Source organism: Hoplias malabaricus, chromosome 18 (genome assembly GCF_029633855.1).
Source record: "Hoplias malabaricus isolate fHopMal1 chromosome 18, fHopMal1.hap1, whole genome shotgun sequence".
Lineage (NCBI taxonomy): Eukaryota > Metazoa > Chordata > Actinopteri > Characiformes > Erythrinidae > Hoplias > Hoplias malabaricus.
This window is the reverse complement of record NC_089817.1, coordinates 2,520,069-2,547,992: the sequence shown is the minus strand read 5'-3', so window position 1 is coordinate 2,547,992 and position 27,924 is coordinate 2,520,069. Positions and strand designations below refer to the sequence as shown.

Here is a 27,924-nt window from a genome sequence, read left to right as displayed (position 1 = left end):
GGGGGACAGTGGACAGTGGAGGTGAATGGAAGCAGACGTCCTCCTCTAAAAGCCCCTCACAGAAAGCGAGGACAGTAGACGGTGGGGGACAGTGGACAGTGGAGGTGAATGGAAGCAGACGTCCTCCTCTAAAAGCCCCTCACAGAAAGCGAGGACAGTAGACGGTGGGGGACAGTGGACAGTGGAGGTGAATGGAAGCAGACGTCCTCCTCTAAAAGCCCCTCACAGAAAGTGAGGACAGTAGACGGTGGGGGACATACAGCTGGTGTCTGACCGAAGTTTGGAGAAGGGGGTGGCGTTTAAACCCAGTCCTGGTGGACGGAGATATGCAGGACACAGTGGGGGACACACACTGACTTGAGACAGTCTTTATTTTGGTCTTAAGTATCTCACTGAAATGAAGTGATATTTGAGGAATACCCAGCGGCTAACAGAGATCCCACAAAGCAGGATTTCTGAGTTAGCCAGATGAGTGAAGCCTGGTCCAATTAAGCCAGTCATGAAGTTTAAGCTTAAGTTATCCATGATGACAGAAACACTGTGGGTTACTTCACAGGGCAGTTCTCTACAAATGGCTTAAAGATTTGTGAACTGGGATTAATGAATCTTATCATGTTTTAAGGGTAACTTTTCTGCTGCTCTGCAGTCGGTTTGCTCTGGAAACCGCTCTAATGTGTTTACGAAGCCCCAGTGTCTGTAAATGGGTAAAAAAACAAAGTGTCTGGGTCCAGTGCTAGGCTTTCTCTCTCTCTGCTCACGGCAGAGAAACGCCATCTGGAGGTTTTTAGACAACGGAGAGACTCCAAACGCTGAAAAGCACCAAACGAGATGAGGATGTTGCTTGATTCCTGCTCCATAGGGGGGTAACTCTGACTTATTTTTGCTGTTTCTGATCACTTAAGGTGGAAATGTCTCCAAACTCAGGAGATGGTTAACTGCATTAGCGACAGTGCTACAAACTAAACACCTCGAGTTACACGAGTTTCTGTGGGAATTCAAACAGTGAATAAACAATTTACACTTCAGACACCAACAACATACAGTCGCTTCTTACTCACACACACCACTCCACCTTAAAAGATACAGTTGCTTTTTACTCACACACACCGCTCCACATTAAAAGATACAGTCGCTTCTTACTCACACACCGCTCCACCTTAAAAGATACAGTAGCTTCTTACTCAAATACACCGCTCCACCTTAAAAGATACAGTCGCTTCTTACTCACACGCACCGCTCCACCTTAAAAGATACAGTAGCTTCTTACTCAAATACACCGCTCCACCTTAAAAGATACAGTCGCTTCTTACTCACACACACCGCTCCACATTAAAAGATACAGTCGCTTCTTACTCACACACCGCTCCACCTTAAAAGATACAGTAGCTTCTTACTCAAATACACCGCTCCACATTAAAAGATACAGTCGCTTCTTACTCACACGCACCGCTCCACCTTAAAAGATACAGTAGCTTCTTACTCAAATACACCGCTCCACCTTAAAAGATATAGTCGCTTCTTACTCACACACACCGCTCCACCTTAAAAGATAGTCGCTTCTTACTCATACACACCGCTCCACCTTAAAAGATACAGTCGCTTCTTACTCACACACACCGCTCCACCTTAAAAGATACAGTTGTTTCTTATTCACACACACCGCTCCACCTTAAAAAAGGGGGTTGATTCTGAACGTAAACAAACCAGAGAGAACAGCAGTTCCCCAAAACTGCAGACATTCACACTTAAAAGGACTCTGAAAGACAAACTACAACATTTACACTGCTATAAATCTGTAAATACTGTCGGTGAGTGAGTTAATGTGTGTAAGTGTGAGAGGGGGTCAAGAATAAATATGAGAGGACTCAGGAAGTGTGTGTATTGTGATTTTATTAAAGCTATAACTGTGCACTGAAGCCGGCGCTCTGGGGGTCCGCATCAGGACAGAGACCCAGACATTGTTTAAATACAATCTTCATCAAAGACCATGAGGTTCTGGATCTGGAGTCTTTTACAGAGCTGAGGTAAACTCCCCTCCGTCCTCTTCATCCCTCGCTCCAGCACTCTTTCTCTTCATCTCTCATTATTGCTCTCGTTTCCTCCTCCTCCTCTTCATCCCTCCCACCCTTGTCCTATTTCTGTATCCTTGTCCTACGTTCCTTTTGATCCCCTCCATCCTCCACCTGTTTCTCCATTCTCCTGCTCTTCTTTATCCCTCGTTCGCTCCCTCCTCCTCGTCCTCCTCCGTTTCTCCGTTGCTGTGATGCTGTGGATAGTTGAGGATGCGGCGATTCGCCTGAATGAGGAACTGCTGCTGTTTGAAATAAACTTTCAGAACTCCTTTAATCGCCACAAACGCGATTCCTCCCTGAAACACACACACACACACACACACACAAGTACAGACATTATTAAATGAATGGATTATTGTTAAATTCTGAAGCTGGAGAGACTGTGGTGTCTATCTGAGATTAAAGGAGGTCTCACCAGGACGGTGCGCTGGAGGCTGGAGGGAACTCTGCTGAACAGGAGGCGTCCCACGAGGCTCGCGATGGAGGGGAAGACCAGTGCTCCACACAGAGTCCTGGACACGGAGATATGATCCCCTCCATGACCCCCATCCACGGGGACACGAGGGAGGGGCCGACCCATACCTGTGCACATGCGCACACACACACACACACACACGCATTATTATCCTACATCTTAAAATATAAATCTATCATTCTGTCCACTGATTCCTCTTCAGCTGTTACACTGACCCCTATTGGCCACCAGGAGATTCATGTGTCACTATGTGTACACCCATCTCTACACAAGAGATTAGTTTTTAAGAAAGAGCCTATTTTATTTTTTATGACATCTGATCTTCAAAAAGAAACTGCAGCCCAGATGTACGTATTTGTTATTAAAGATAAAATAAAGATCTGTTTTCTGACCCTAACACCCACCCGGGAGAATGGCGCTGAACAGCTGGAGTTTGGCCGAGTGTCGCTGCCACAGACGAACGGCGTAATCTTCCCATCGAATCATCTTCCCCAGAACCAGCATCACGGGGATCGTGGGTAATCCCATCAGCAGGAAGAGGGGGTCTGCACGCTCCATAACATCCAGACCCTTCTTATGACCCACCACCTACACACACACACACACACACACACACACATACATTCATATATAATTAACAAAGAGAATCTGCATATTGTTAGAAACTAATAAAAGTCTGTCTCCACAGGACCCTCCCAAACCCTACAGAACCAGACCTGCATGACTGTGACCGCTCCGTAAGTGACCGCTGACCAGTAAACCGTCCCCACCACCACACCAGCCGCAGCAAACGGGCTGAACCTGGACAGAGCTCGATCCACCTGCTGCAGGAAATACACCAGAGGACCTGGAGCACACAGAACACAACACAGACACGTGACATCATCTAATTGCATCTACACGTCATCTACACTTTATTTACATATAACACTATTTATATCATCCATACCTAACATCATCTAGGGGGCGCTATTACGGTGGTGGGAGGAGGGGGACACTTTTACGGTGGTGGGAGAGGGCGCTATTACAGGGGTGGGAATAGGGGGGTACTATCACGGGGGTGGGAAGTGGACACTATTACGGGGGTGGGAATAGGGGGGCGCTTTTACAGGGGTGGGAGGAGGGGGACGCTTTTACGGGGGTGGGAATAGGGGGGTGCTATTACGGGGCTGGGAATAGGGGGGTACTATCACGGGGGTGGGAAGTGGACACTATTACGGGGGTAGGAGGAGGGGGACGCTTTTATGGGGGTGGGAATAGGGGGGTGCTATTACGGGGCTGGGAATAGGGGGTGCTATCACGGGGCTGGGAATAGGGGGGCGCTTTTACAGGGGTGGGAGGAGGGGGACGCTTTTATGGGGGTGGGAATAGGGGGTGCTATCACGGAGCTGGGAATAGGGGGGCGCTTTTACAGGGGTGGGAGGAGGGGGACGCTTTTACGGGGGTGTGAATAGGGGGGCGCTATCACGGGGGTGGGAATAGGGGGGCGCTATCACGGGGGTGGGAAGCGGACACTATTACGAGGGTGTTAAAAATAAACTCCAGTGTCTGGAACAATAAAAGCGTGCTCTATACAGACTGTTTGTCAGTTGCTCCTGTTAGCTAGCGTTTTACAAACTGCCACTAAGGTGTCATTGAGCTCAACACACTTGGAGGAGAACTGTGATACTGGAGGACTAGCATCAAGACTCTTCTCCGTCCTGGCTCCCAGACAGTGGAGTGAACGTCCACTGGCTTCCAACAGCAGACTCTCTCACGGTCTTCAAACGCAGACTGAACACCCATCTCTCTGTGACACACTTAGGTGAGCACTAATCTGACTGGTTTTGCACTTATCACCTTTCCTTCTAGGTTTGAGCACTGACTAGACGCTGTGCATTGCACATTTTTGTTTTGTTCCTTCTCTGTATCAGCACTGGCCCTTGTTCTGGCAGCGTCTGAGCTCAAGGGGAGCTCCTGCGGTGTGTGTACTGACCCATTTTGGGGAAGACTATGCGGTACTCCGTGCCACACTGTGGGCAGCTGACCGCTGTCAAGCTGTTGCTCTTCTGTTTCTCGTCGAGCCATCGCTGCAGACAGGACTGATGGATCCACTTTGTGCAGCCCTTACAGCGGCATGGACTGACCCACTCCGCCGCCCGGTCCTCCCGCTCCGTCACAAAGCACACCCAGCAGTGCCTGCGGACCGAACACACACAGCGGTCAACACCGAACACCTGCTACTGCTACAGAGGTCACTGAGGTCCAGGAGAACCTTACCTTTCAGGAGGTTCATCCACAGAGGCCATGGTCCGTCACCTGTAGCTATCGGACAGTCGGACAATGATCATCGGTCAGAACGGCTGCTTTATTATCTCACCTGTGGACAACAGATAACAGAGTGCAGTGACAGATGAGCTACTGTCTCTGACTTTACATCTACAAGGTGGACAGAGAGTGGACACAGGGTTTAAAAACTCCAGCAGCACTGCTGTGTCTGATCCACTCTACACCAGCACAACACACACAGACTAACTGATCCACCATTCATGTGTAGAACTACACAGTGACCCGTGTGGAGAGTGGAGCTGAGATGTGAGTGTAGAAACAAGGGAGTGGTTTTAATATTGTGGCTGATATGTGCATATTGTGTTTTACTAGATCGTCGTAATAATTTTTTCACAGCAGGAGAATATTCAGATGTGTGTTAGAGTCCGTTTAACCGTCACAAATACAAGGAAAGCTTATTGACATGTCCATTTCCACCTTAAATGCTGAAGCATCACCCGCTGCGTCATTTAAGGTGGAAAGGAAAAGTCTAATAAAGATTTAACTTTAACCTTGAAAATGTACATCAAATTAAATTAATTTGCCAAATCTAGCTAACGAGATATATTATTTAAGCCCCAATTAAATATTTTAAAAGATATAAAAAGCATTAAAGCCGTGTTCTGACCTGAAACGGAGAGTTTATTGAAGTTAGAGTTGATTCGCCGATGTTTACGGAGCCACTCACAGCCGCTTCCGGAAAGGTTCATCAACACAAAATAAAAGTCCTGCAAGACGTTTCACGTCAAAATAAATTGACTGACATACACAGATCACAATAAAGAGATCAAAATAAACAGATACAGTTAAAAATAAAATTATAAAAATAACACACAGTGTCTCGTCTTACAGGGCACATGACATAGACTTCCATTCATTGTTGAATCACCCTCACCTTAAACATAACTACTACCAGTTTAACACTAACTACTAACAATAAACAACAGCTTAACTCTAACCTAAGATTAACATTAACCATATCCTTACACAACATAGGGGAAATGGACATATCAGAGCTATAGACATGATAATGCTACACATCTATACGCCTATAGACCTGTTAGTGCTATTATCTTACAGCTTAGTCTTATGCCAGTGCTATAGACCTTTTAGTCTCATAGACATGTTAGTGCTATAGACATTTCAGTGTAATAGACCTGTTAGTGCAGCATGATGTTACTGTGCTATAGACCTGTTAGCCTTCTAGGCATTTCAACGATCATAGACATGTTATATTTATAGACCTGTCAGTGCTATAGACTTGTTAGATATTTTACATCATATACCTGCTGGTGTTAGAGACCTGGTATTGCTATAGACCTGCTAGTGTTACATAGTCTGTTACAGATATAGACCTATTAGTCTTATAGACCTGTCAAATATAGACTTGTTAATTTTATAGACTTGTAAAGGCTTCAGACCTGTTATTGCTATAGATGTCTTACAGACTTGTTAGAGCTATAGAACAGTGACAGTAACATTGACCTACAGATGCACGGTGTTTAAAAACTTCAGTAGACACTGCTGTGTCTGATCCACTCGCACCAGCACAACACACACTAACACACCACCACCACATCAGTGTCACTGCAGCACTGAGAATGATCCACCACCACATCACACCTGCTCTGTGGGGGTCCTGAGAGCTGAAGAACAGGGGGGGGAGAGGGGTAACAAAGTATGCAGAGCAACTGTAAAATGTAACTATATGATCAGTGGAGGTGAGAGAATATTAGAGTGAATACATTCATGCACAGTCACTCTGGCTGTACTTGGTTTCTCATTGGCTGCTGCGGATGTCAGTCAAAGCCAGGATCAGGCGGGTAGGTTGTGCCGGGTGTAGTTAGGTTGCCATATCACCGGTTAGTCTGGGCTTCTGCTGATCCGCGGGTTGTTTAATGAATTAATAAAGTTTACGGCTTGTTTTCTGTTAAATAACCGAGCGGAAAATAAGAGCACTGCAGATCTGAGATGGAGTCTTACGATATTATAGCGAACCAGCCGGTGGTTATCGATAATGTGAGTATGATGTCACCCATCCACACCCTGCCTTAGCTTTAGCACAGTGTCTGAACTGCGGGACAATGGCAGAATAGATTATCCTAGATTAGCTCGTTTGGGTTGTTTGTGTTTTTTAACAGCCTTAATTCCTCCGCCATCGGCTATTTTTATAACCATCCGCCTTTAAATGTGACCATAGCTTCAGTTGCTGTCGGCAGTAAAACAAAAACACCTTCTCCTTTTTGGAACTCTCGGTTCCACCTTAAATGCTGCAGCAGTTGACGGCAGCGGTCTGCGGCGTGCATGTATAAGCGCTGCAGCATTTAAGGTGGAACGGAGAGTTGTGACGAGGAGATGTTATTGTTGCTAAAATGGCTGGCTAGACTGAACCGGGACCCCGCCTTATAGACTGTAGCCTAATTTAATTTAATCAGGGCAGATTCATTTAACATATAACTGACAGTGAACGGTGAAGGTTTACTTTAATACGATGTATGGTTTAATTCCTCAAATGTTAATATTAGGTATTTTATGTGATTTACAAGTAGTCTAATGTCACTGTGATGTTGCTCAAAAAGGAGACCCCCCTTTGATTTCTCCCCATAATTCAGTGTTTAAAACATAACTAAAGTCATTGAGAGTGTTTGAGGGGAAGTGGTTTTTGTTTACAATGGTGGTGAATGGAACCAGACGTCCTCCAGTGTCTGTTGTGGTGGAGAAGTAGCTTCAGGATGTTGAGGGAAAAGACAGCTTATTATTTTCATATATATAACCTTCTTTCCTCATCAACTTCATCATTCCATAGCCTTTAAAAAGAGAGAAATGTTTATTTTGATACGTAACACTAATTTACCCAGACTATCTAGGACAGGTAAATATAGCTAACCTTAAAAATCAGTGCGTTCACTCAAAACCCAGCAGACCCCTCTGTGGCTGTGGAGATGAGATACAGTAAATAAAAGGGCTATAGTTTTGTGTTGTAATGTTATAGGTGAGAGGGCAATTCCACAAAGCAGGATTTCTGAGTTTATCTTGATAAATTAAGCCTTAACAAAAGGTGGTCCAATAGGAATACGGCTTAGGGAAATTCCAACTGGACACTCCTCAGTTTTTGGGCTTAAGTTATGTACCTCTCTGCCAAAACAGACATTTGAGCTTTTAGAGGAGGACGTCTGGTTCTATTTGCCACCACTGTCAACAATTCTGACCCTGCGAGTCACTCTGGGACAGAGCATTTCACACTAAACCACTCTCAGTCCCTCTGTTCACATCTTTAAACAGTTGTTTATGCAGAAAATCTGGAAACTGAGTGGGACACAGTGATTGCTCTGTGTGTTAAAGTCACCTATATACGTTTTACTGTGTTGTGTGTTACAGATCTGGATATGTGTGTTTTCTCCTTTATAAAGACAGTTTTGTGTGTTTTCTCCTTTTCTCTCAAGCTCTGTCTCATGACTTGAACCAAAACAAGAGAACATCAGAGAGTGAGGAGTTTAATCTTAGAGCAGAATCAATTAGGCTTTTGTCCCCTCTCCTGCAGTGAGAGCTGGGCAATATGATGATGCTCACTGTTATTGTGATAAACTTTATTACTGTCTGCGTTTCTGAGTGTGGATACGGTCAGTACATAACCACCACAGATCAGCAGCGAGACATGGCCTTTCTCATTACACAGAGAGCAGGGGTATGCTGTTATCATTGGGTTGAATCCAGATTTCACACATGGAAATCCTGTCATTTTCCCCACTTCTGTATGAAATCCACATTTCTGCATTAGTTATGACTTATTTTATTATTTGTTTTCCGCAGGGCTCCGGTGCGATCAAAGCTGGATTCGCTGGAGACCAGATTCCCAAATACTGTTTCCCAAATTAGTAAGTGGTTGATTCATTCTTGATGTTCTTGCTTCGTCACAGGAATTTCACACAGTCAGCGTTAAAACCCAGCGTCATGTCAGGGCACTCGAGGTGTAAGTTCATGTTTGACACCATTATGAAGAATACAGTAGGGATAATACTGTTTATACATGGTTTGAGTATCATGACTGGAGCTCCTGGACACTCTGTCACCTGCATCTGTCCATCTGCGTCATTCAATAAATAAATAGGAGTAATAAAAACAGGAATAATGTAATAGCACAGTTATATTACACACTTGAATGATAATTCTGATTATTACTGTGTGTGGTGATAGTCGTATTTCTGCACTGACCCTCCTGAGAAAAGAGTAGTCCACAAAGCAGGGTTTCTCTTTTAACCAGATCATTTTATCCCAAGAGTCAGGCCTAACCCTGAGAGGCAGAGGGAAGGGATGTTCCTGCTGCACGGCTCTTACTCTGGGATAGGCGCAGTTTCCCGGAGCAGGATTTCTTGTTTATCGAGATTTAGACTTATTTCTATCTTACCCTGAATTTTAATACGGATGCTGTTATGCTGGAATATGTTGCCATGGAAACATGCAGCAGGTTTAACCAGCTTCAGCAACATCTGAGTTCAGGATTAAAGCGTGAACACAGACAGAATTCTGAACAATCAGGAATTATCTTCATGGACTAAAATGGGGACATCCAGTCGTGGGTCTAATCAGGGACTGCCTTCCGACCAATCAGGCACAAGCTTTTCATACCAGTGAGTTTGACTAATGTCCAATCAGTGACAGCCTTCTGACCAATGAGGGAGGGCACCTCTGATCAGCCGGGTTAACAGAGGAGGTTAAGTTTGTTAGGTTTGTGTAAGGTTAGGTACAGTTGAGCCTGAGCTGAGTCAGGGCCCATGTGTAATGTGTTTATGAGACACAGACTCTCTAGTGGAACAGTGGAAGAAGTCTGTGACGTCCACTCACTACTCGCCCAAACGTTTGAAGACACCTAAGAAATACCTTTCATTTGTTTAGAAATGATTTGTTGTTATGTGGAAGCTGGGATTTTCCTGAGGGGTCGGTAAATCTCAGCCTGAAACAGGGCAGGGTTTAAATGTCAGTATAATGTCAGTATAGCAGTTTCCTCATATTTAAAAATGTGGACATTATTTCAAAATGAGGGCTGTGTTTATGTCGTGTGTGGTGTGTCAATTTTCTGTTCTGTGTTTTTAAGAGCACAAGGCCAGAGTTTATTCGTGTGCATTTTAAAGAGCCACAGTGAGGGGGCGCTGTGGAAGCTCACTGACTGCTGATGTCACACTCTGTAAATGGGTTGGGGATAAAACCCAAGCCCAGTCTCCCCCCGCAGTGTGAGTTTAGAGCTGAGTTTGGGTTAAAACAGAGAGGAATGAAGCTGAAAACAGACAAAACACTCAGAAGAGCTTTCACTCGACTCTGTGCTCACAGCTACGAGGCTTTATCTCTAAATGTGTGTGATTTGAGCCTCGGTTTCACTGGAGAATCATCTGCTGTGGTGTGTGTTAGCACCAGCTATGTGCACAGTGGGGCTGAGGTGAGATGAACTGCACAGCGCCGAAAACCCTTCACTCGACCCACACTCACAGAGGCTCACACAGCCAGACAGAGCACCCTCTCAGTAATACCATATAGAGAGACAATAGTTTCAGATATTTGACTGTATGAAATATGTGGACACCGCTCGTCCCTAATCTTTAAACAGGCTGTAATCAGGAGACTCCTGTAACAGAGTTTGACCAATCAGACACACACAGACCCGGCGCTCAACAATCGCTACCAGTGCTCCACACTCACAGTTACAGCTGGATCTGCTTGGTCTTGGTTATAAACTCAGACTTGTGTTCCACTCTCAGTTTAGCCTCATGATAAATGTGTCCATGTCTCTGTGGGAAAGCCAATCACAGAACTTACAACTTAGTACATAAAGGTGTCATGAATATGATGCATACAGCACAGTTGAGGTGAGCTCTGGCCTGTTTCTTATAGGTTCATGCAGTGTGTTGTGAAACCTGTTTATTAAGAAGACTTGTGTGGACTCTGACTTCAAAGGTTCACTGTATTATTTTCCTCAATGAAACGAAGCTAAATATTGTGTGTTTATTGCAGCGTGGGACGACCCAAACATGTGCGGGTGATGGCTGGAGCCTTGGAGGGCGACCTCTTCATCGGACCCAAAGCTGAGGTACGTCACACTTGGTCTGTGTTTCGTCACTGTACTAACCATGGGCTTCTGTTACATATAATAAAGACGCTAGCTTCCCATTACTTTGTGTCTAAATGTAAAAATCAATTAAGCCATTACTCGTGGTGTATTGGCGTGTTGTTGTTGTTTGGGACTGAACACAGCTCCGTCACCAGTTCAGACAGATCAGTAGAGTTTGTGTCTTTATCCGTTTCGCAGGAGCACAGGGGTCTTCTCTCCGTCCGTTATCCGATGGAGCACGGCATCGTTAAAGACTGGAACGACATGGAGAGGATCTGGCAGTACGTTTACTCCAAGGAGCAGCTGCAGACCTTCTCAGAGGAGGTGAGGAGTCTCCTGCTTTTACACACACATCTGTTCCTTGTGTGAAGATTAAAAACACTCTGTCCAATTACAGGGGTCACACTCAAGGGTCCTTCTTTGGTGTCTTTTATTTAAAGTAACACTAGGTAATATTTTTACCTTAAAAAGTACAGTTTCAAAATCATCATGATGCTCCACTGAGCTGTAGTAGGGAGAATAGTGCCTATGACATTGCTGCTCAGGGCTCAGCACCGCAGAAACTGCACTATGTAACTTTTGAACGTCAAAAAGATTCAGGAAGTGTGTATAACGATTGTTTCCCTGCAGCACCCTGTTCTCCTGACTGAAGCTCCTCTGAACCCGAGTAAGAACCGAGAGCGAGCAGCAGAGGTGTTCTTCGAGACGTTTAATGTTCCAGCTCTGTTCATCTCCATGCAGGCCGTCCTCAGTCTGTGAGCCTTAAAGACACACACCCACACACACACGCACACACAATTAATGGGTCTGTCCCCAAGCCTAGAGAGCATTTTATGTCAGTGCGCACGCTCCCAACATGTGGAGCCAGTTCTTGGACACCTTAAATACGCTGCCTACTGAGATACCTTAATGTGGACGAATTTTAAGGCGACATCAAACCCTTCCTCAGCTGTGAAGGCAATCCCATGGTGGAAAGCAAGAACAACTCCCGTCTATTTCTCTCTTCTTCCAGAGCAAAAATGATTTACAAACAGGAAGAGTAGAATCCATGACGCTGAAACACAGAGGCAACATTCACATCTCAGGGAAGTAAACACCGACCGTGGGCAGTGGGCGGGAACAAGCCGTAACACAATCGCTCTGTAACTCCAGCGTCTCAGTGATCAGTCTCATGAGGATAGACCACAGTCAGAACTTAAACAGCCACCTACAGAGTCGCTGCCTACTTAGGGAGCTCAGTAGGGTTTGGGACAGACCTAATATTTGTGTAGAATGGGTTACTAAACTGGTTAATTCAGGAAAACCTATAGATAAATTAAAATTTTAGCTCCTTTTATGAAATTGTAAGTAGTTGTCATTAATATTATTTGCTCTTTGTGGGGTGCAGATGGATGTATTGATCATTACATTTTTATTTCTGTTGTGTGGAGAATCTCTTTATATATTATTAAGTATTAACACGTATTATTTTCCACGTTCATATTCAATAAATATAAACATATAACACACCCTCCCTTGCCCGGTGCTCTGTGTCTGAGCAGGTACGCGACGGGTCGGACCACCGGCGTGGTTCTGGACGCTGGAGATGGAGTAACCCATGCTGTCCCCATCTACGAGGGCTTCGCCATCCCCCACTCCATCATGCGCGTGGACATCGCCGGCCGGGACGTGTCCCGATACCTACGGCTGCTCCTGCGGAAGGAGGGATACGACTTCCACACCTCCGCCGAGTTCGAGGTGGTGCGCACCATGAAGGAGGTACGCTTCGTAACTGCAGCACATCTCTGTGAAACGACTGAGCAGATGTTATTTCCTCTTTGGTATTGTCACTGTCTGGTTATGAGAGGACTTGTCTGTTTATGAGCCAGGGATGCGTTTGTATCCTGCTGTTAAATGTTAATGTTGTTGTGTTCTCAGCGCGCCTGCTACCTGTCCCTGAACCCTCAGAAGGATGAGACCCTGGAGACGGAGAAGGCTCAGTACACTCTTCCAGACGGAAGCACTGTGGATGTACGAAAGACTTCTAAATCAGTTCCTTGTGTTATATTGTTTTATTATTTATTTACACACGTTTGCCAAAAAAGGGCTATGATTAAGGATGCCATTCACTCGTAGTGCTTTTGCACCAACATGGAACAAGCACTGTTCCGCTTCCCAATCCTCATTTCCACCAACAAAAATAGGCAGCTGTGCAGCGCCCCCTGTTGATGACGTATTCTGTGACATATCTATGACATGGTTCGAAAAGCAGAGAGAGAAAGAGAGAGAGTAACTCGCTCTAGTCGTACTCCTGTGGTGTCCTTGGCATAGTGGTGTCTTCCTGCCCGAGCTGGGAATTGAACCCTAGCTTATCTTACCGACAGCAGCAGCGTTAGCCACTACTGTGTGTCATATGTGTCTCTGTTTCCCCTCCAGATCGGACCTGCTCGGTTCCGAGCTCCAGAGCTGCTGTTCCGGCCAGATCTGATTGGAGACGAGAGCGAAGGAATCCACGAAGTTCTGGCATTCGCGATTCAGAAATCAGACATGGACCTGCGCCGGACTCTCTTCTCCAACATCGTTCTCTCTGGAGGATCCACCCTCTTCAAAGGTAAACGCCTCTCCTGCAAACAACACGGATTACTGCATACAACCAAATACACACAGACATCTACACACTGGCCCGTTCATCTGAGGAGAGTAAACCTGAGTTCTGACCGCGCTTCATCTGATTCAGATGAGGTCAGATGGAGGTCAGAGGCTCCTGATCCGATGTCTGCGTTCATAGGCCGAGTTTGAGGTGGAGTGGTGAGTGCAGAGCGCCCCCTACTGACTAAACTCTGCAAGGTTAAACTGAGGGTGGAGCTGAGTGTGGAGAAGTAAACAGTGGAGTAAACGGAGCATGCTGATTGGTTGGAGACGGTAGAATGATGTGATGGTGTAAACTGTGTGTTACTGCAGTGGATTAGAGGCTGTGGCTCCACCCCCTGTGTTTAGGGTGGAGTTTGTGGGCAGTCGTACAGAATGTGGAGGAGTAGGAGGAGCAGTGTGTGTTTATATGGAGAAATAACTCTGCCCCTGCAGCCCTGTGCAGGTTATTAGTGAGTGTCTGCTCCTGTTATTGTTATGGCTGTTATTGATGATGGTGTTAAACCGTCACACGCTCTCAAACCTGACGGGGATTTAGTACTCACAAATTTAGACCAAAAAAAAGCATGATTTGTCGCTTTTCTAAACGTAAAATAAGTGAAACTCATGTTAAAACACAGTCACTGTTTGTTTACTGAATGTTACACAAATATAGAGCAAAATGTGTAAAGGACTGTGTAAGTTACAACTTATTACACTTTTATACTGTGTTATTTATATTATGTGACATTAAACTTCTGAGTAAAAACAAGTTAACAGGACCTCAACATAGAGAATATATCAGAGAGAAATACAACAAAATTGACTGTATATCATCAGCAGAGCGTGTGAGGAGTGTGTGTGTGCGGCTGTATCTGTGCTATCGCTGTGTAAACATCAGACACTTCAGTTTATTTACTCTTCCGGCAGAAAAGAAGTATTTTAAAAGAGTATTAAAGCAGAGTGCAGTGTTTTCACGGTCCTGAAGTGTGTCTGTGTTAAACTGATGACTCCTCCCTCTGTCTCAGGATTCGGAGACCGGTTGTTAAGTGAAGTGAAGAAGCTCGCGCCCAAAGACGTTAAAATAAAGGTGAGAGAGTTCAGACTGGAGCTGTGGCTTAGTGCTGTTTTCAGATTGTGTTGTTTATTAACCCTGTTGTTGTTTGTATTCTCAGATCTCAGCACCACAGGAGAGACTTTATTCCACGTGGATCGGGTGAGGAATGGAAACCACTTACTCACTCACTTTACACTAACGGACCAGGGTTGTGCGGGTCTTTAGCGAGCCGCCTCTGTGCAGTTTACAGGGGCTAAACACACACACACACACACACACACACACACACGGCACTTTTCCACTGCATGGTCCTTCCTCTACTCATCTTTTCCACTCCTCCTCCAAGTGAATCAGGTCCTGGTTCTGGAAGCGGGTTCTTGTTTAGTGGCTGTTCTCTCGTGGTTCAGAGCGAGTCGAGTAGGGACTAAACCGTGGCGTGTAAACCTTGCAGAGCACTGATCGTCCAGAGAGAGTCGTCACTCTACGCCACGCAACGCAGACGACCAGCACCAACTCTCCATCTGTAAAATCTCCAGCTGCAGCAGAGATCACGTTTGTTTTTATCCGACTCACGACGGCAGCTCGTAAAATGACGCCGTGGTCTTTTGAAGAGGTTCAAACGCTCCTTGGATCGGTGGCCGACGAAAGAATCCAGCGAGAGCTGGACGCTGAAACGAGGAAGGAAAACAAATCAGGGACCAATCAGAGAGTCCAGTACCACGCAGTAAAAAAGTGCCAATGTATTCACTAAGTTGTAGTTAGCGTCCTGTTTGAATTCACCATTCCACTTTAATTTTTGGTATAGAAGCACTTACACCAGGGGTGTCAAACTAGATCCACGGAGGGCCGTGTGGGTGCAGGTTTTCTTTCCAACCACGCAGAAACCACACCTCATTCCACCTGTTTTTAATCACTGGATCTAATCAGTAGATCTTGACTTTCAGTAGTGTGGGGCTTTTGCGTGGTTGGAAAGAAAACCTGCACCCACAAGGCCCTCCGTGGATCTAGTTTGACACCTGTGACTTACACTGTTATTATACTCTTAATGTTTATATTAATTATTTTGTGTGTGTGTGTGTGTGTGTGTGTGTGTGTAGGGGATCCATCCTGGCCTCGTTGGACACCTTTAAGAAGATGTGGGTTTCTAAGAAGGAATACGAAGAGGACCGCGCTCGTGCCATCCACAGGAAAACGTTTTAATGGCCCTCCCTCTCCCCCACTGCTCTGTATCTCTCTCTGTCTCTGTCTCTCACTTCACTGACCCTGCCTTCACCCTCCTTCCATCTGCCCACTCAGTGGGACTCTTAGGCCCCGCCCCCTGCAGCCATGGCATGCCCTGTGTAGCCCCGCCCACATAGCACAGTCCCCTCCGTAGCACCGCCCCTTATCCTCATTTGGACCGAGGCAGGGGTGGGTCAGAATCTGTCCAGCGAAACCCGAGGCTCTTTCAGGGCATTGGTCGGCGTTAACCATTTCATTTCATTTCAGCCACTGAAGGAAAGGCTCTGTTATTTATTACCGCTCTCTACTGCCCCCTACTGTTATCATATCCACGGCAGGGGTCCAGCTCTGCAGCGCTTCACTCTTTATCTTCTCTGTGCTCATGTGGGAGCTTCAGACGGACTGAGAGAGATACACTCCACTGTAAAATAACAACACAGCGTTCGTTCCAGACCCGAGGAGGATGGGGTTTTCTTTTGTGCGAATCGTGTCCAGGGAACTTTGCAGTTTTGCTGCATGTTTGTTGTTTTATTGGGGGCCATGGTTTAGAAGGCTTTCTTTAAATTGTCCGCACACTTTCTTTTATCTGTGGCTGGGATTATTTTCACTTCTTCCCACAGTTAGAAAAAGCCAGAGAAGATTCATTCCACTGAGTATTACATTATAAACGACTGATTCGGCCTTTAATTATGTTTATGTCTGTTCTTATTAAAGACTAATGCAGCCATCATTCACTCACCTTCTGTTCAGTGTGGGGGTGGTGGTGGGGGTAGAATCACTGGGTGCGAGGCAGGAACACACCTCAGACAGAGCCAGAGACCTCCAGTGAAGTGTTATTGACGGATTGGTGAATAACTTGTGGGAACAATAAAGAAATCATAGCCACTGGAAATTAAATTGTGCACCGTTTAAAGAAAACCAGGGAATGAACCTGGAATCGTGGGAAAGCCCAGAAACAAAGAAAACGTGTACACAGCTTACACACTGTCCCCTAAAAATTTGAAATGTTTCTTGCTTCTGTCCCTTCCGGGCCTCCATACTTCTGTAATGCAGTCGTCTCTGTTCGCTGCTGCCCTGTGGATGTGTATTATATTAATTATTATAATATTAATAAAAATAGTGGCGTTAGGTCCTCGTTAGTTTGCCGTCGCTTGTTAGTGTTTTGGGGTCGATTTCATTAAAGCTCCAGTTTAAGGGAACTAAACCACACACACACACACACACACACACACACACACACACACACACACACCATTGCTGTAGGACAGAGGTGAGGATCTTTAAAAGAGTGGTGTTCTTTTTTAATTACTTGGCTTTATTCCTGAATTATCGAGTTTTGAACATGGTCCTCCTCCTCGGCCCCTTTTTTATTTTTTGCGTCAAACCCATTGTTTTCTCCATTGTTTTGTCTTTGGAGGAGTTTAGTGAAGGATCTGAACGTTTTCATTTTGAAAACATCCAAATCTCCTACAAACTCCAGACCTCATCCAGACTGTGGACATTAACCCCCGCCCCCCCGCCCCCCTGTGCATGATACAGAACAACCTCATGGTTATATCGTCACAAGAAACACACGGTTAGCTTCAGCCTCACTGGCCCTTTAATGAAGGATGGAGAGAGTGACAGAATAATGGAAACACCAGCTGAAAGTGCTCTATCGGTAACACTACGGCTTTAACACTATGGAACATTGTCACGTCTCAGAATTCATCACCAAACCAAATCGGTGTAAACAGTCGGACCCAGCAGAACCGAGCTGGACGGACCACGGCTCACTTCCAGATTGAAAAACAGGATGTTGTTAACTTTAAAATATTTAAAACACACAGAATGATGTTTCCATTACTTTGCCCGCTGTCTGTTAAAGAACAAGGGGCTGTTCCACAAAGCAGGATTTCAGAGTTAGCCGGATAATGCAAGCCCAAAGCCTAAAGTTATCTGGTTAAATCCTGTCCTGTGGATCGCCCCCTGCTGATTGTGGCAGGATTTGATTTGTCTGTGTCTCATTTTATCAGTAAGATCAGTCGACTGGCCGTAGGGTCCTTACTGGACAAAATCAAAAGGATTTCTCTCTCTCTCTCTCTCTCTCTCTCTCTCTCTTCTCGCTTTCTTTATTATATATTTTTTTTTAAAAGATATACAAATCATCCGCCTTGTGTACAGTGGATTGCTATTCAAAAATAAAAAAACAAACAAACAAAAAAAATGCACAAAAAGGACTAAAATGTACAATATTGTTCCTTCAGCTGTTGCTTTTATTTTCCATTTTGTAAATTCAGTATGATAAATAAATTAATGACTGCTGTCTGAACCCTCTCTGAGAAAAGGCTGTTTTTTCTCGCTGTGGTTCGTGTTAGGATTCAGAGGAAGCGCAGAATCAGCCTGAGATGCAGAAAAATGTCTAACAGTGTTTAACACTGTGGCTGTAGTTTGTGGTTTTGCAGCAGCGAAGAGAATATTCACACTTTTCCTTAAACTTGCTTAAAAATAAGTAATAAAATTGTATGTTTATATGTGAACATTAGACACAAAACCAGTTTCAAAACATTGTTCTATACATGCCCCATTTATGGAAACAAAAATAAAAACCGTTTTAAATTAATTTATTTGTGATGTCATAAAATACACATTTTTAATCCACAAATTCAACACGCAGCACTTAGGCTCCGCCCACACACAGTGATGTAATAAGGAGTGCTTCAGACTGGTCTGATCAGGCTAAAAGGTACCAACAATATTTAAGGGCCTTTGAATGGTCATATTCAACAGTGTTTACAAATTTGTCACCAGTTAAAGACCTAGATTGACCTCAAATGCTTTCTATATTTTTATCCGTTTGTAATAAATATTGTGTATATAGTGACGCTACTGCAAAACAAAAGTGACCATGAACAGAGACTTATTTTAATCACATTTTTAAATTGTCCACAGAGCATAAACATGTTTAATTGAGACACATTCCGGACTTAAAATAATTAGCTAGCTGTGAACTCTTATTACAAATACGTTTCATATTTGTTTTTTGTTTTCCTCAAAATGAAGCCTTGAGCCTTTTATTTTGTAATTTGCCCGTTTGGGGAATAAGAGTCCCCCAGCCTCTGCGCACCGCTTCTGTTTTTAAAAAGAGAGAAATTAGAACCATTTAGTAATAAACAGAGTTGGAGCTGAGACGAGTGTGAGACATCAGTGAGATGAGATTGTAGTGAGACCGAGTAGAGACTGGGCCGAGTCGTGTTTAAAGATGCGGAGAGTGACTTTGTTCGTTAACGGATCTTCCCGAAACGGAAAGGTAAAGTGATACCAGTGTGATTGTTGTTGTTATTATTGTTATTTTTATTGTCGATATTATTGTATTTGTTGTTAAAGTATTAAATATATTTAAAATTCTTTTTCCTCATTCCACCTTAAATTGTGTATCCTGAGGGGCAAGTCATTTAAGGTGGAATGAGAAAATAACGAATTTTAGTGTCGCCCTGGTGCCGCGTTTCTATAGTAACGTATTATGGAAATCATATGGTCAATTAGTAATTATGATACACCAGATTATAATTATGACCTCATGCCACTGAGATAGTAGCTGTGCTCCCTACTCACTATTCCCTACATTACTCACTACATAGTGCACTACTACAGAGAAATAAGTTCAGGAGGAATTTTCAGACACCTACAAAACAGCCAATTAGAGGACACAGTCCGTGTTAATGATACTCTATATGACTTAGCACATAATAATAATAAATTAAGGAGTTTGTCTCAAAGTCAATTTGATATTATGAGCACTGACTACCTCAGCTTACAGTGTTTTAAAATAATGACAGTTCCCATAATGACTTGCTGTCAGCATCTCAAAACAATCACTTACTCTCTCGTAATAAAGAGAAATAATTCATTTTTATTATTTACGTATGAGTAACCGAATCATAGGGGTGTCTTACAGTACCTCATTAATGAGACGCTTTATTATAGGAGCCATCCCATTACTGCAAGATTACTCATTGTGTGTGTGTGTGTGTGTGTGTGTTTCAGGTGGTAGCAGTGTATGGCTCTTTAACAGATTTACTCTCTGTAGCAAGCACTAAACTCGGAGTTAAAGCAGTGAACATTTTTAACTCTAAAGGTGGACTGATTGATGACATTGCCCTCATCAGGTAAAACCAGAGTAAATCACCCTCTCAGATTCCCTCAGGTTCTCTTCATAATAAAAGTTCTGTTTAAAACAGAGGTTTTAATGCACAGGTTTCAGTAAAATATCTTTATCTGCTTCAGGGATGACGATGTGCTCTATGTTTCTGAAGGAGACACTTTCTCTGGTGAGTTAAGCTCTTTCTGTAATTGTACATTTAAAACCCTGTGTCCACTCTCTGTCCACTCTGTGAGACACTCCTCCCTCGTTGGTCCACCTTGTAGATGTAGAGTCAGAGACAGTAGCTCATCTGTCGCTGCACAGTGTGTGTCGCTCGTCCTCTAGTCCTTCATCAGTGACACAGGACGCTGTCGGCTGGATGTTTTTGGTCGGTGGACTGTTCTCAGTCCAGACACTGAGGGGTTTAAAATCTCATTGTATTTTGGCACTTGAAGACCCTCAAAACAATAAGATCAGGCCCTGACTGAAATAAACCTTTTTTGTTTTTGCTTTCAGCCCCTCTCCAGGACCCTGAAGCACCACACTTTATCACTCACACTGACTGGCTGACACTGAACGTGGGCGGACGCTGCTTCACCACCACACGGTAAAGTGAAACTCCAACTGTTTGTCACTGTTTCACTCTCAGAGTAGTCAAAGGTGGACAGTGGAGGTGAATGGAAGCAGACGTCCTCCTCTAAAATCCCCTCACAGAAAGTGAGGACGAGACAGTGGACGGTGGGGGACACAGGGCTGGTGTCTGACTGCACTGTGGAGAAGGGGGTGGTGTTTAAACCCAGTCCTGGTGCAGAGGGAGGTGCAGGACGCTGTGAGGGACACACACTGTCCTCCATCATCATCATCGTCATCATCAGTCCTCAGAGACTCAGTGATGGTGGAGGAGGGAGAGGGAATAAAATGCTGGGTGTGTGTTTGAGACGTGGAGACGTCTGGTTCCATTCACCAACACTGGAGAGAGACCTGAGTCCCTACCGTGCACCTCTGTCCACCACTGTCCACCGTTCACGCGGGGGATTCAGGGGGGTTCTGGAGATGACGGACAGTATTTGACCGCTGTGGTGGTGTGTTTTCAGGAGCACGCTGGTGAAGGAGCCGGAGAGCATGCTCGCCCACATGTTTGGAGATAAAGGTGAGGAGAGGAGGGCGATTTAATCCAGGCGTCCTAAACTGTTTTGTCTTCAGTTGTTCGGTTTTGATGAGCGTGTTCTCCTGTGTTCCTGCAGATGTTTGGGGGAACCGTCAGGACGATAGCGGTGCGTATTTGATTGACCGCAGCCCTGATTACTTTGAGCCGATTCTGAACTACCTGAGACACGGGCAGCTCATCATCAACGAGGGAATCAACCTCCTGGGTGAGAAGCTGCAGCACGGGGAACCCTCACTCCACAACTCTCCAGACACACTACTCTCCTTGTCTGTGTGTGTGTGTGTGTGTGTAACATCCCATTCTTAATCCATAGCGTTTAATATGAGGTCTCCCAACCTTTGCAGCTATAACAGCTTCAGCTCTTCCACACGGTTTAGGAGTGTGTTTATGGGAATGTTTGACTGTTCTTCCAGAAGAGCATTAGTGAGGTCAGACACTGATGTTGGACAAGGCCTGGCTCCACAGACTCCGCTCTAATTCACTCCAAAGGGGTTCTATCTGGTTAAGGTCAGGGTTCTGTGCAGGGCCAGTCAAGTTCCTCCACACCAAACTCACTCATCCATGTCTTTATGGACCATGCTTTGTGCACTGGTGCACAGTCACGTTGGAACAGGAAGGGGCCGTGCCCAAACTGTCTAAAATATCTTTGGTGTGCTGAAGCTTTAACCCCAAACCATTATTTCCCTGCCACCCCCCCCCCCCCCTTTAAACTTTACACATAGCACAATACAGTCCTATTCTATAAAGCTCTCTATGCACTGTTTTTGAGTGAATCTGAAGGCCACATGAAGTTTGGAGGTCTGTAGTGATTGATTCTGCAGAAATTTGGCAACCTCAGCATCAGCTGACCCCTCTCTGTCATTTTACATGGCCTGCCACTTTGTGGCTGAGTTGCTGTTGTTCCCAGTTGTTTCTACTTTGTTATAATACCACTATATATACTGGTATTATGTATATAAATTCTCTCTTTTATGAATTGGGAGTTCATTTAAGAATAATTTATTATTAATATATTATTCTCAATGTGTTCCCTGCAGGCGTTTTGGAGGAGGCTCGTTTCTTTGGTATTGAGCGTCTGGCGGAGCAGCTGGAGACTCTTATCAGGGTAATGTCATTATTTAACAGTGAATACACATGCATTAATTCTGAAAGGTGGTGTTATTAACTCTGCACTGTTTTTTTCAGAACTCGCAGCCGGCTGATGACCACTCCCCCATCTCCAGAAAAGAGTTTGTTCGCTTTCTGCTCGCGACGCCGACCAAGTCTGAGCTTCGCTGTCAGGTTTGTGATCTCACATCACTCCCACACTTACCCCCTGGGCTCCGCACATGCTCCACACATTCTGTCCCAGTGCTGACGCAGGGAACGCGGAGCGTGTTAATGAGTTGAATTCTGTTTCCCCGTCTCCGTCCCGTCCCCCTCTCTGTGTGTCCAGGGTCTGAACTTCAGCGGCGCTGATCTCTCTCGGCTGGATCTGCGTTATATTAATTTTAAGATGGCGAACCTCAGCTACTGTAACCTCACACACGCAAATCTCTGCGGAACCAACCTGGAGCGAGCCGACCTGTCCAACGCCAACCTGGACGTAAGATTAGCCCTTTAACTCTCCCCCAGCCTTCTGGGTAACCCAACAGATTCATCAGGCTCTTATTCAATATTAATGAGATGATTAATCTGTCTTTGTTGTATACGTTTTTTATTTGTTTCTTGGTTTGTTTGTGAATCTCATGCCATTCCATCCTCCTCCACCCTCCCAGCTACAGAGTCCCTTAATCCTCCAGTGTTAAAGTTGTCTGTACACGCTTATATACAACATTCACCATCAATTCTGTCCAAAATCCCCTCACACTTCCACACAGCTGCTCCCGCTGACTTACAGCAAATACTGACAACACAGTGTAAAACAAACAGAGCTCCTGAGAGATACTGTGGTCAAAGCTGTAACCCAATTATCAGGAGGTCGATCCCTGCCTCAACTGTCCAAGCAGGGGTCTGACGTCCGGCTTCAGTCCAGTTGTAATGTGTTTACGAAGCCCCAGTGTCTGTAAATGGATAAAAAAAACAAAGTGTCTGGGTCGGGTGCTAGGCTTTCTCTCTCTCTGCTCACGGCAGAGAAACACCATCTGGAGGTTTTTAGACAACGGAGAGACTCCAAACGCTGAAAAGCACCAACCGAGATGAGGATGTTGCTCTATTCCTGCTCCATAGGGGGGTAACACTGACTTATTTTTGCATATTACAGTTACATTACTTAAGGTGGAACTGACTCTAAATTCAGGAGAGCGCTAACTGCATGAAAGTAAACACAGAGCGAAAGTGCTACAAAACTAAACACCTCGAGTTACACATGAGTTTCTGTGGGAATTCAAACAGTGAATAAACACTTACAGACAATTTACACTTCAGACACCAACAAGATACAGTTGCTTCTTACTCACACACACCACTCCACATTAAAAGATACAGAGCTAAGAGCTGTGTTTTCCCACACTTGTAGATGTTCCCTTTAATGCTCCTCCCTTTTGGAGTGAACTAGTTAAACATTACACTTCAGGTTTCTTGTATGTTTTGTTATTGGCTCACGCACAGATCAGGAGGAGCTCCTTGTGTTTAATTGCTTTAACAGCGTTATTTGACGTTGTAGCTCGGTCACTGCCTACTGCAGGAGCTCCGCCCTCGCCGTGTGTTTTCATTGAGGACCACAACATGGAGAAAGGAGAGGAATTGTCTTAAAGAAGATAGCATCAAGGCAGAGCTGCGGATCTTCATTAACGTAACAGAACTGTGTGAAGATGCAGACCGCAGCTGACAAAAGGAGATCCTTTATGTTATGCCTTGTTTCTGGGATAATGTCTTTCTTTTTGGGGTCATAGAAGTCCCCCCCCCCCCTATGTCTGAGGCAGTGACTCCTGAGAGAGGGCAGTAGCCCCCCTCTCTGTGTGGTTGGGTTGGCCCCTCCCTCCCCTCATTACACACACAGTGTTGATGTCGGCGCTCTCCTCCCATGTGTTGAACTGTCCGGTGACACTGCATTAGCCACAGTGTGAAAAGAGGTGGTGGTGGACCTCGGGTGGCTCAGAGGAAGCTGTGCTGGTCCTCACACTCGGGGCCGGGGGGCATTGTGTTAGGGGGAGTTCATGTAACCGATAACAGGGAAATAGAGATGACCAATGATGGGGTGAAAAACCAGAAACAAAATACAGGCTTATAGAGAAAATGTGTGTGACTTTTTCCTGTTGTTGTTCATGTTCCTCTGGGAAAACTCTGTGGGAATGTTATTTCTGAGTGTTTTGCGGATGTTTTGAAGGGGGCTAATCTGCAGGGAGTGAAGATGCTGTGCACTAACGCTGAAGGCGCTTCTCTGAAAGGCTGCAACTTTGAGGATCCTGCTGGACTCAAGGCCAATCTGGAGGGTGAAGACCCTTTAATTCACTTTGATTTAAAGCAACAATAAGCTACCAGTAAATAATCAACCAAAATGTATGACTATTGTTGTTTATTAGATTTAAAGTGCAACTCACATGAGATCAGCTTGTTTTATAATGTCTTATTCACTGCTAGCGTCATACAAAGGCTTTTTCCAGTGTATTTCTTAATGTTTTTATCACTTATGATCATTTTAGCGTCTAGTAAAGAAGCTGTGTCTCGTTGCACTTGTGAAATGTTGCTAAAGATGCTCTGCTTTATATTATTTTACTGACACTTTATTCCTTCTCTTTACTGTCGCGCTCACATTGTGTGTGTTCTGATAGGTGCCAATCTGAAGGGAGTGGAAATGGAAGGGAGTCAGATGACAGGGATCAACCTCCGGGTGGCGACGCTGAAGAACGCGAAGCTGAAGAACTGTAACCTCCGCGGAGCTACGCTCGCAGGAACTGATCTGGAGGTCAGTGCACAGTTCAACTGTTCAATGTGAAAATTCATCTACAAAAATTTGTTAGAACTCAAAAAGTCTATTTAAAATAAACCCATAAAATATGTTCTGGAACATGTGCTTGTTAATAGAACTGTCTGTCCACTGTAAATTAATTATTATTATTAATATTATGAATTATTAATTAATATATATGCTGTATTATTGTGCTGTGGGTGTTTTTACAGTGACTCCTTCAGTAAAATGACACACAGCTGCTGTCGCCGTTTTCCATTTCCAACCAAACAGGGGCCTGCAAACACTAAGGCTCATATTTACACACACTCACCTATCTAGAACCAACAGTACTCACAATAACAATTGTGTAGAAGCCCAAGAGCCTGTTGTAAATAAATCAGGACTTCTCTTGTAGTAATCTTACATTTAGGGCCTTCAGTTAAGCTCCTGAAGACCTAACGCACCACAGTCAAGGCATCGGTGACGGTTCTGTGATTATTATTTGGAGTAAAGTAACTAAAATGAATCTGACTTTGTGTCTCTCACTCTCTTATATTTTTATTTTCATCTTGGAGCAGAACTGTGACCTGTCCGGCTGTGACCTGCAGGAGGCCAACCTTCGCGGCTCCAACGTTAAAGGAGCGATCTTTGAGGAGATGCTGACTCCTCTGCACATGTCCCAGAGCGTCCGATAAACAGGAAACATCCTCTGTCCCTCCTTTTGCTTGTTTTCTGTCCTCTTTGAAGCCTGATTACAGCGGTTCTGTAACTTCAGGGAAGATCAGACGTGGGCTGTTTTGATTCTCTGTCGTTTTGATGTTAATAGTGATGTGTTGCAGCAGTGATGGGGTGATCTCAGTCGTCTCTGTTATCAGGAGATTGTGATGCCGCTGGCCTCTCTCGATGTGGGCAGGATGGTCCTCCATGTTACCCAACACTGTGTCTGTTTCTTAACAGGATTGGACATCTCTGGTGCTTTTCCACTGCATGGAACTCGACTCGACTCTTTTGTTTTTCCATCGGCAGAATGTGGTCCTGGTTCTGGGACCGGGTTCTTGTTACAGCAGCTTTCACATTAGTATTCATCCTACTCTCAGCAGTAGCTTGTAACATTCCCCCGAGGGGTTTCTGAAGAGGGTCAGATGCTCCTTGGGTCGGTGGCTGAGGAAAATCTTCAGCGGAAGCTGAACAACAACAACACGCCACACAACGAGTAAACGGCGCCTGATTTTACCACCAACATATTGTGGTTTTCAAAGCCTGTGGTTCCTGTTAGAGACAGAGTTTTGTGACGTCACCGGCTCAATTTTGCCGGTGGGGGTGGGGGGGAGGGATTGCTGTGCTGGTGATAAAGCCACCAGCTAAATGTAAGTGGAGTCGAGCTGATCCCATATAGTGGAAAAGCACCATTAGTGTTCTCCTCCAAGCGTGTTGAGCTTCCATGACGTTGTTTATGCGACACTGGTTTCCTGAAGCCTGCTGTAGAAGTGTGGTGTATTCTGCTCCATCCTGCTGTAAATGTGTTTCTACAGAAACGTTTTCTACTGAATCATTTTAAAGTGTTTTTCTGACGATTATAACCAAAAACGTGATCGAGGGAATGAACAGTTCACTGTAAAGACCCTTACGGCCGTCTGTTTGTCTTTGTTGTGTTTCTGCTGCTGCTGTATTTTGGAAACAATATCTTGTTTCCTTTTTAAAGCTTTTTTTATGGTGAGAGCTTCTTTCTTTTGTCTTAAGATTGTAACTGGTGACTCAATTTAACTGAATGTTTTTGACACTGCTTTAAATAAAGTTCTTGATATATATTGTTGTGTATTCATTTTCTGTAAGCACTTAATCAGGATCTTAGTAGGTCCAGAGTCCACCCGGGATCACTGGGGGCAAAGCAGAAACACACACAGCACAGAGCATCACACAATCACCCAGTTACAGACTCGCACATTCCCTCACACACTCCACTTACTAGCGTTAAAGTTTGGCCTTTGGGAGGAAAGCTACTGTGGAAAGGAGGAAACCCACGCAGACACAGAGAGAACACACCACACTCACAGACAGTCACCCAGAGGAAACCCACGCAGACACAGAGAGAACACACCACACTCCATACAGACAGTCACCCGGAGGAAACCCACGCAGACACAGGGAGAACACACCACACTCCTCACAGACAGTCACCCGGAGGAAACCCATGCAGACACAGAGAGAACACACCACACTCACAGACAGTCACCCAGAGGAAACCCATGCAGACACAGAGAGAACACACCACACTCCTCACAGACAGTCACCCGGAGGAAGCCCACGCAGACACAGAGAGAACACACCACACTCCTCACAGACAGTCACCCGGAGGAAACCCACGCAGACACAGGGAGAACACACCACACTCCTCACAGACAGTCACCCGGAGGAAACCCACGCAGACACAGGGAGAACACACCACACTCCTCACAGACAGTCACCCAGAGGAAACCCACGCAGACACAGGGAGAACACACCACACTCCTCACAGACAGTCACCCGGAGGAAACCCACGCAGACACAGGGAGAACACACCACACTCCTCACAGACAGTCACCCGGAGGAAACCCACGCAGACACAGGGAGAACACACCACACTCCTCACAGACAGTCACCCGGAGGAAACCCACGCAGACACAGGGAGAACACACCACACTCCTCACAGACAGTCACCCGGAGGAAACCCACGCAGACACAGGGAGAACACAACACACTCCTCACAGGCAGTCACCCGGAGGAAGCCCACGCAGACACAGGGAGAACACACTACACTCCTCACAGACAGTCACCCGGAGGAAACCCACGCAAACACAGGGAGAACACACCACACTCCTCACAGACAGTCCCCCAGAGGAAACCCACGCAGACACAGGGACAACACACCACACTCCTCACAGAC

General features: G+C 45.2%; 3 protein-coding genes across 3 annotated transcripts; 2 read left to right on the top strand and 1 right to left on the bottom strand.

Moving 5' to 3' along the window:
• Positions 1 to 1,879: 1,879 nt before the first annotated feature.
• On the bottom strand, positions 1,880 to 5,582 carry marchf5l (membrane-associated ring finger (C3HC4) 5, like). The gene is made up of 7 exons (XM_066651269.1): positions 5,483 to 5,582; positions 4,807 to 4,906; positions 4,523 to 4,725; positions 3,264 to 3,394; positions 2,952 to 3,135; positions 2,488 to 2,654; positions 1,880 to 2,368 (listed from the first exon to the last, which is right to left on the bottom strand). Exons 2-7 carry the CDS (start codon positions 4,833 to 4,835, stop codon positions 2,210 to 2,212), a joined length of 873 nt encoding a protein of 290 aa, XP_066507366.1. The 5' UTR covers positions 4,836 to 4,906; positions 5,483 to 5,582; the 3' UTR covers positions 1,880 to 2,209.
• Positions 5,583 to 6,637: 1,055 nt separating this feature from the next.
• actr1b (actin related protein 1B) lies at positions 6,638 to 18,425 on the top strand. The gene is made up of 11 exons (XM_066650522.1): positions 6,638 to 6,873; positions 8,665 to 8,729; positions 10,858 to 10,933; positions 11,153 to 11,278; positions 11,585 to 11,709; positions 12,496 to 12,712; positions 12,872 to 12,964; positions 13,370 to 13,544; positions 14,590 to 14,651; positions 14,737 to 14,777; positions 15,716 to 18,425. The coding sequence occupies exons 1-11, from the start codon at positions 6,826 to 6,828 to the stop codon at positions 15,816 to 15,818; spliced, it is 1,131 nt and encodes a 376-aa protein (XP_066506619.1). The 5' UTR covers positions 6,638 to 6,825; the 3' UTR covers positions 15,819 to 18,425.
• Positions 18,426 to 18,912: 487 nt separating this feature from the next.
• kctd9b (potassium channel tetramerization domain containing 9b) lies at positions 18,913 to 26,781 on the top strand. Its single transcript, XM_066650853.1, has 12 exons — positions 18,913 to 19,128; positions 19,866 to 19,987; positions 20,106 to 20,149; positions 20,479 to 20,569; positions 21,057 to 21,112; positions 21,207 to 21,335; positions 22,168 to 22,235; positions 22,316 to 22,411; positions 22,566 to 22,715; positions 24,438 to 24,543; positions 24,883 to 25,016; positions 25,580 to 26,781. The coding sequence occupies exons 1-12, from the start codon at positions 19,081 to 19,083 to the stop codon at positions 25,694 to 25,696; spliced, it is 1,161 nt and encodes a 386-aa protein (XP_066506950.1). The 5' UTR covers positions 18,913 to 19,080; the 3' UTR covers positions 25,697 to 26,781.
• The last annotated feature ends 1,143 nt before the right edge of the window (positions 26,782 to 27,924 follow it).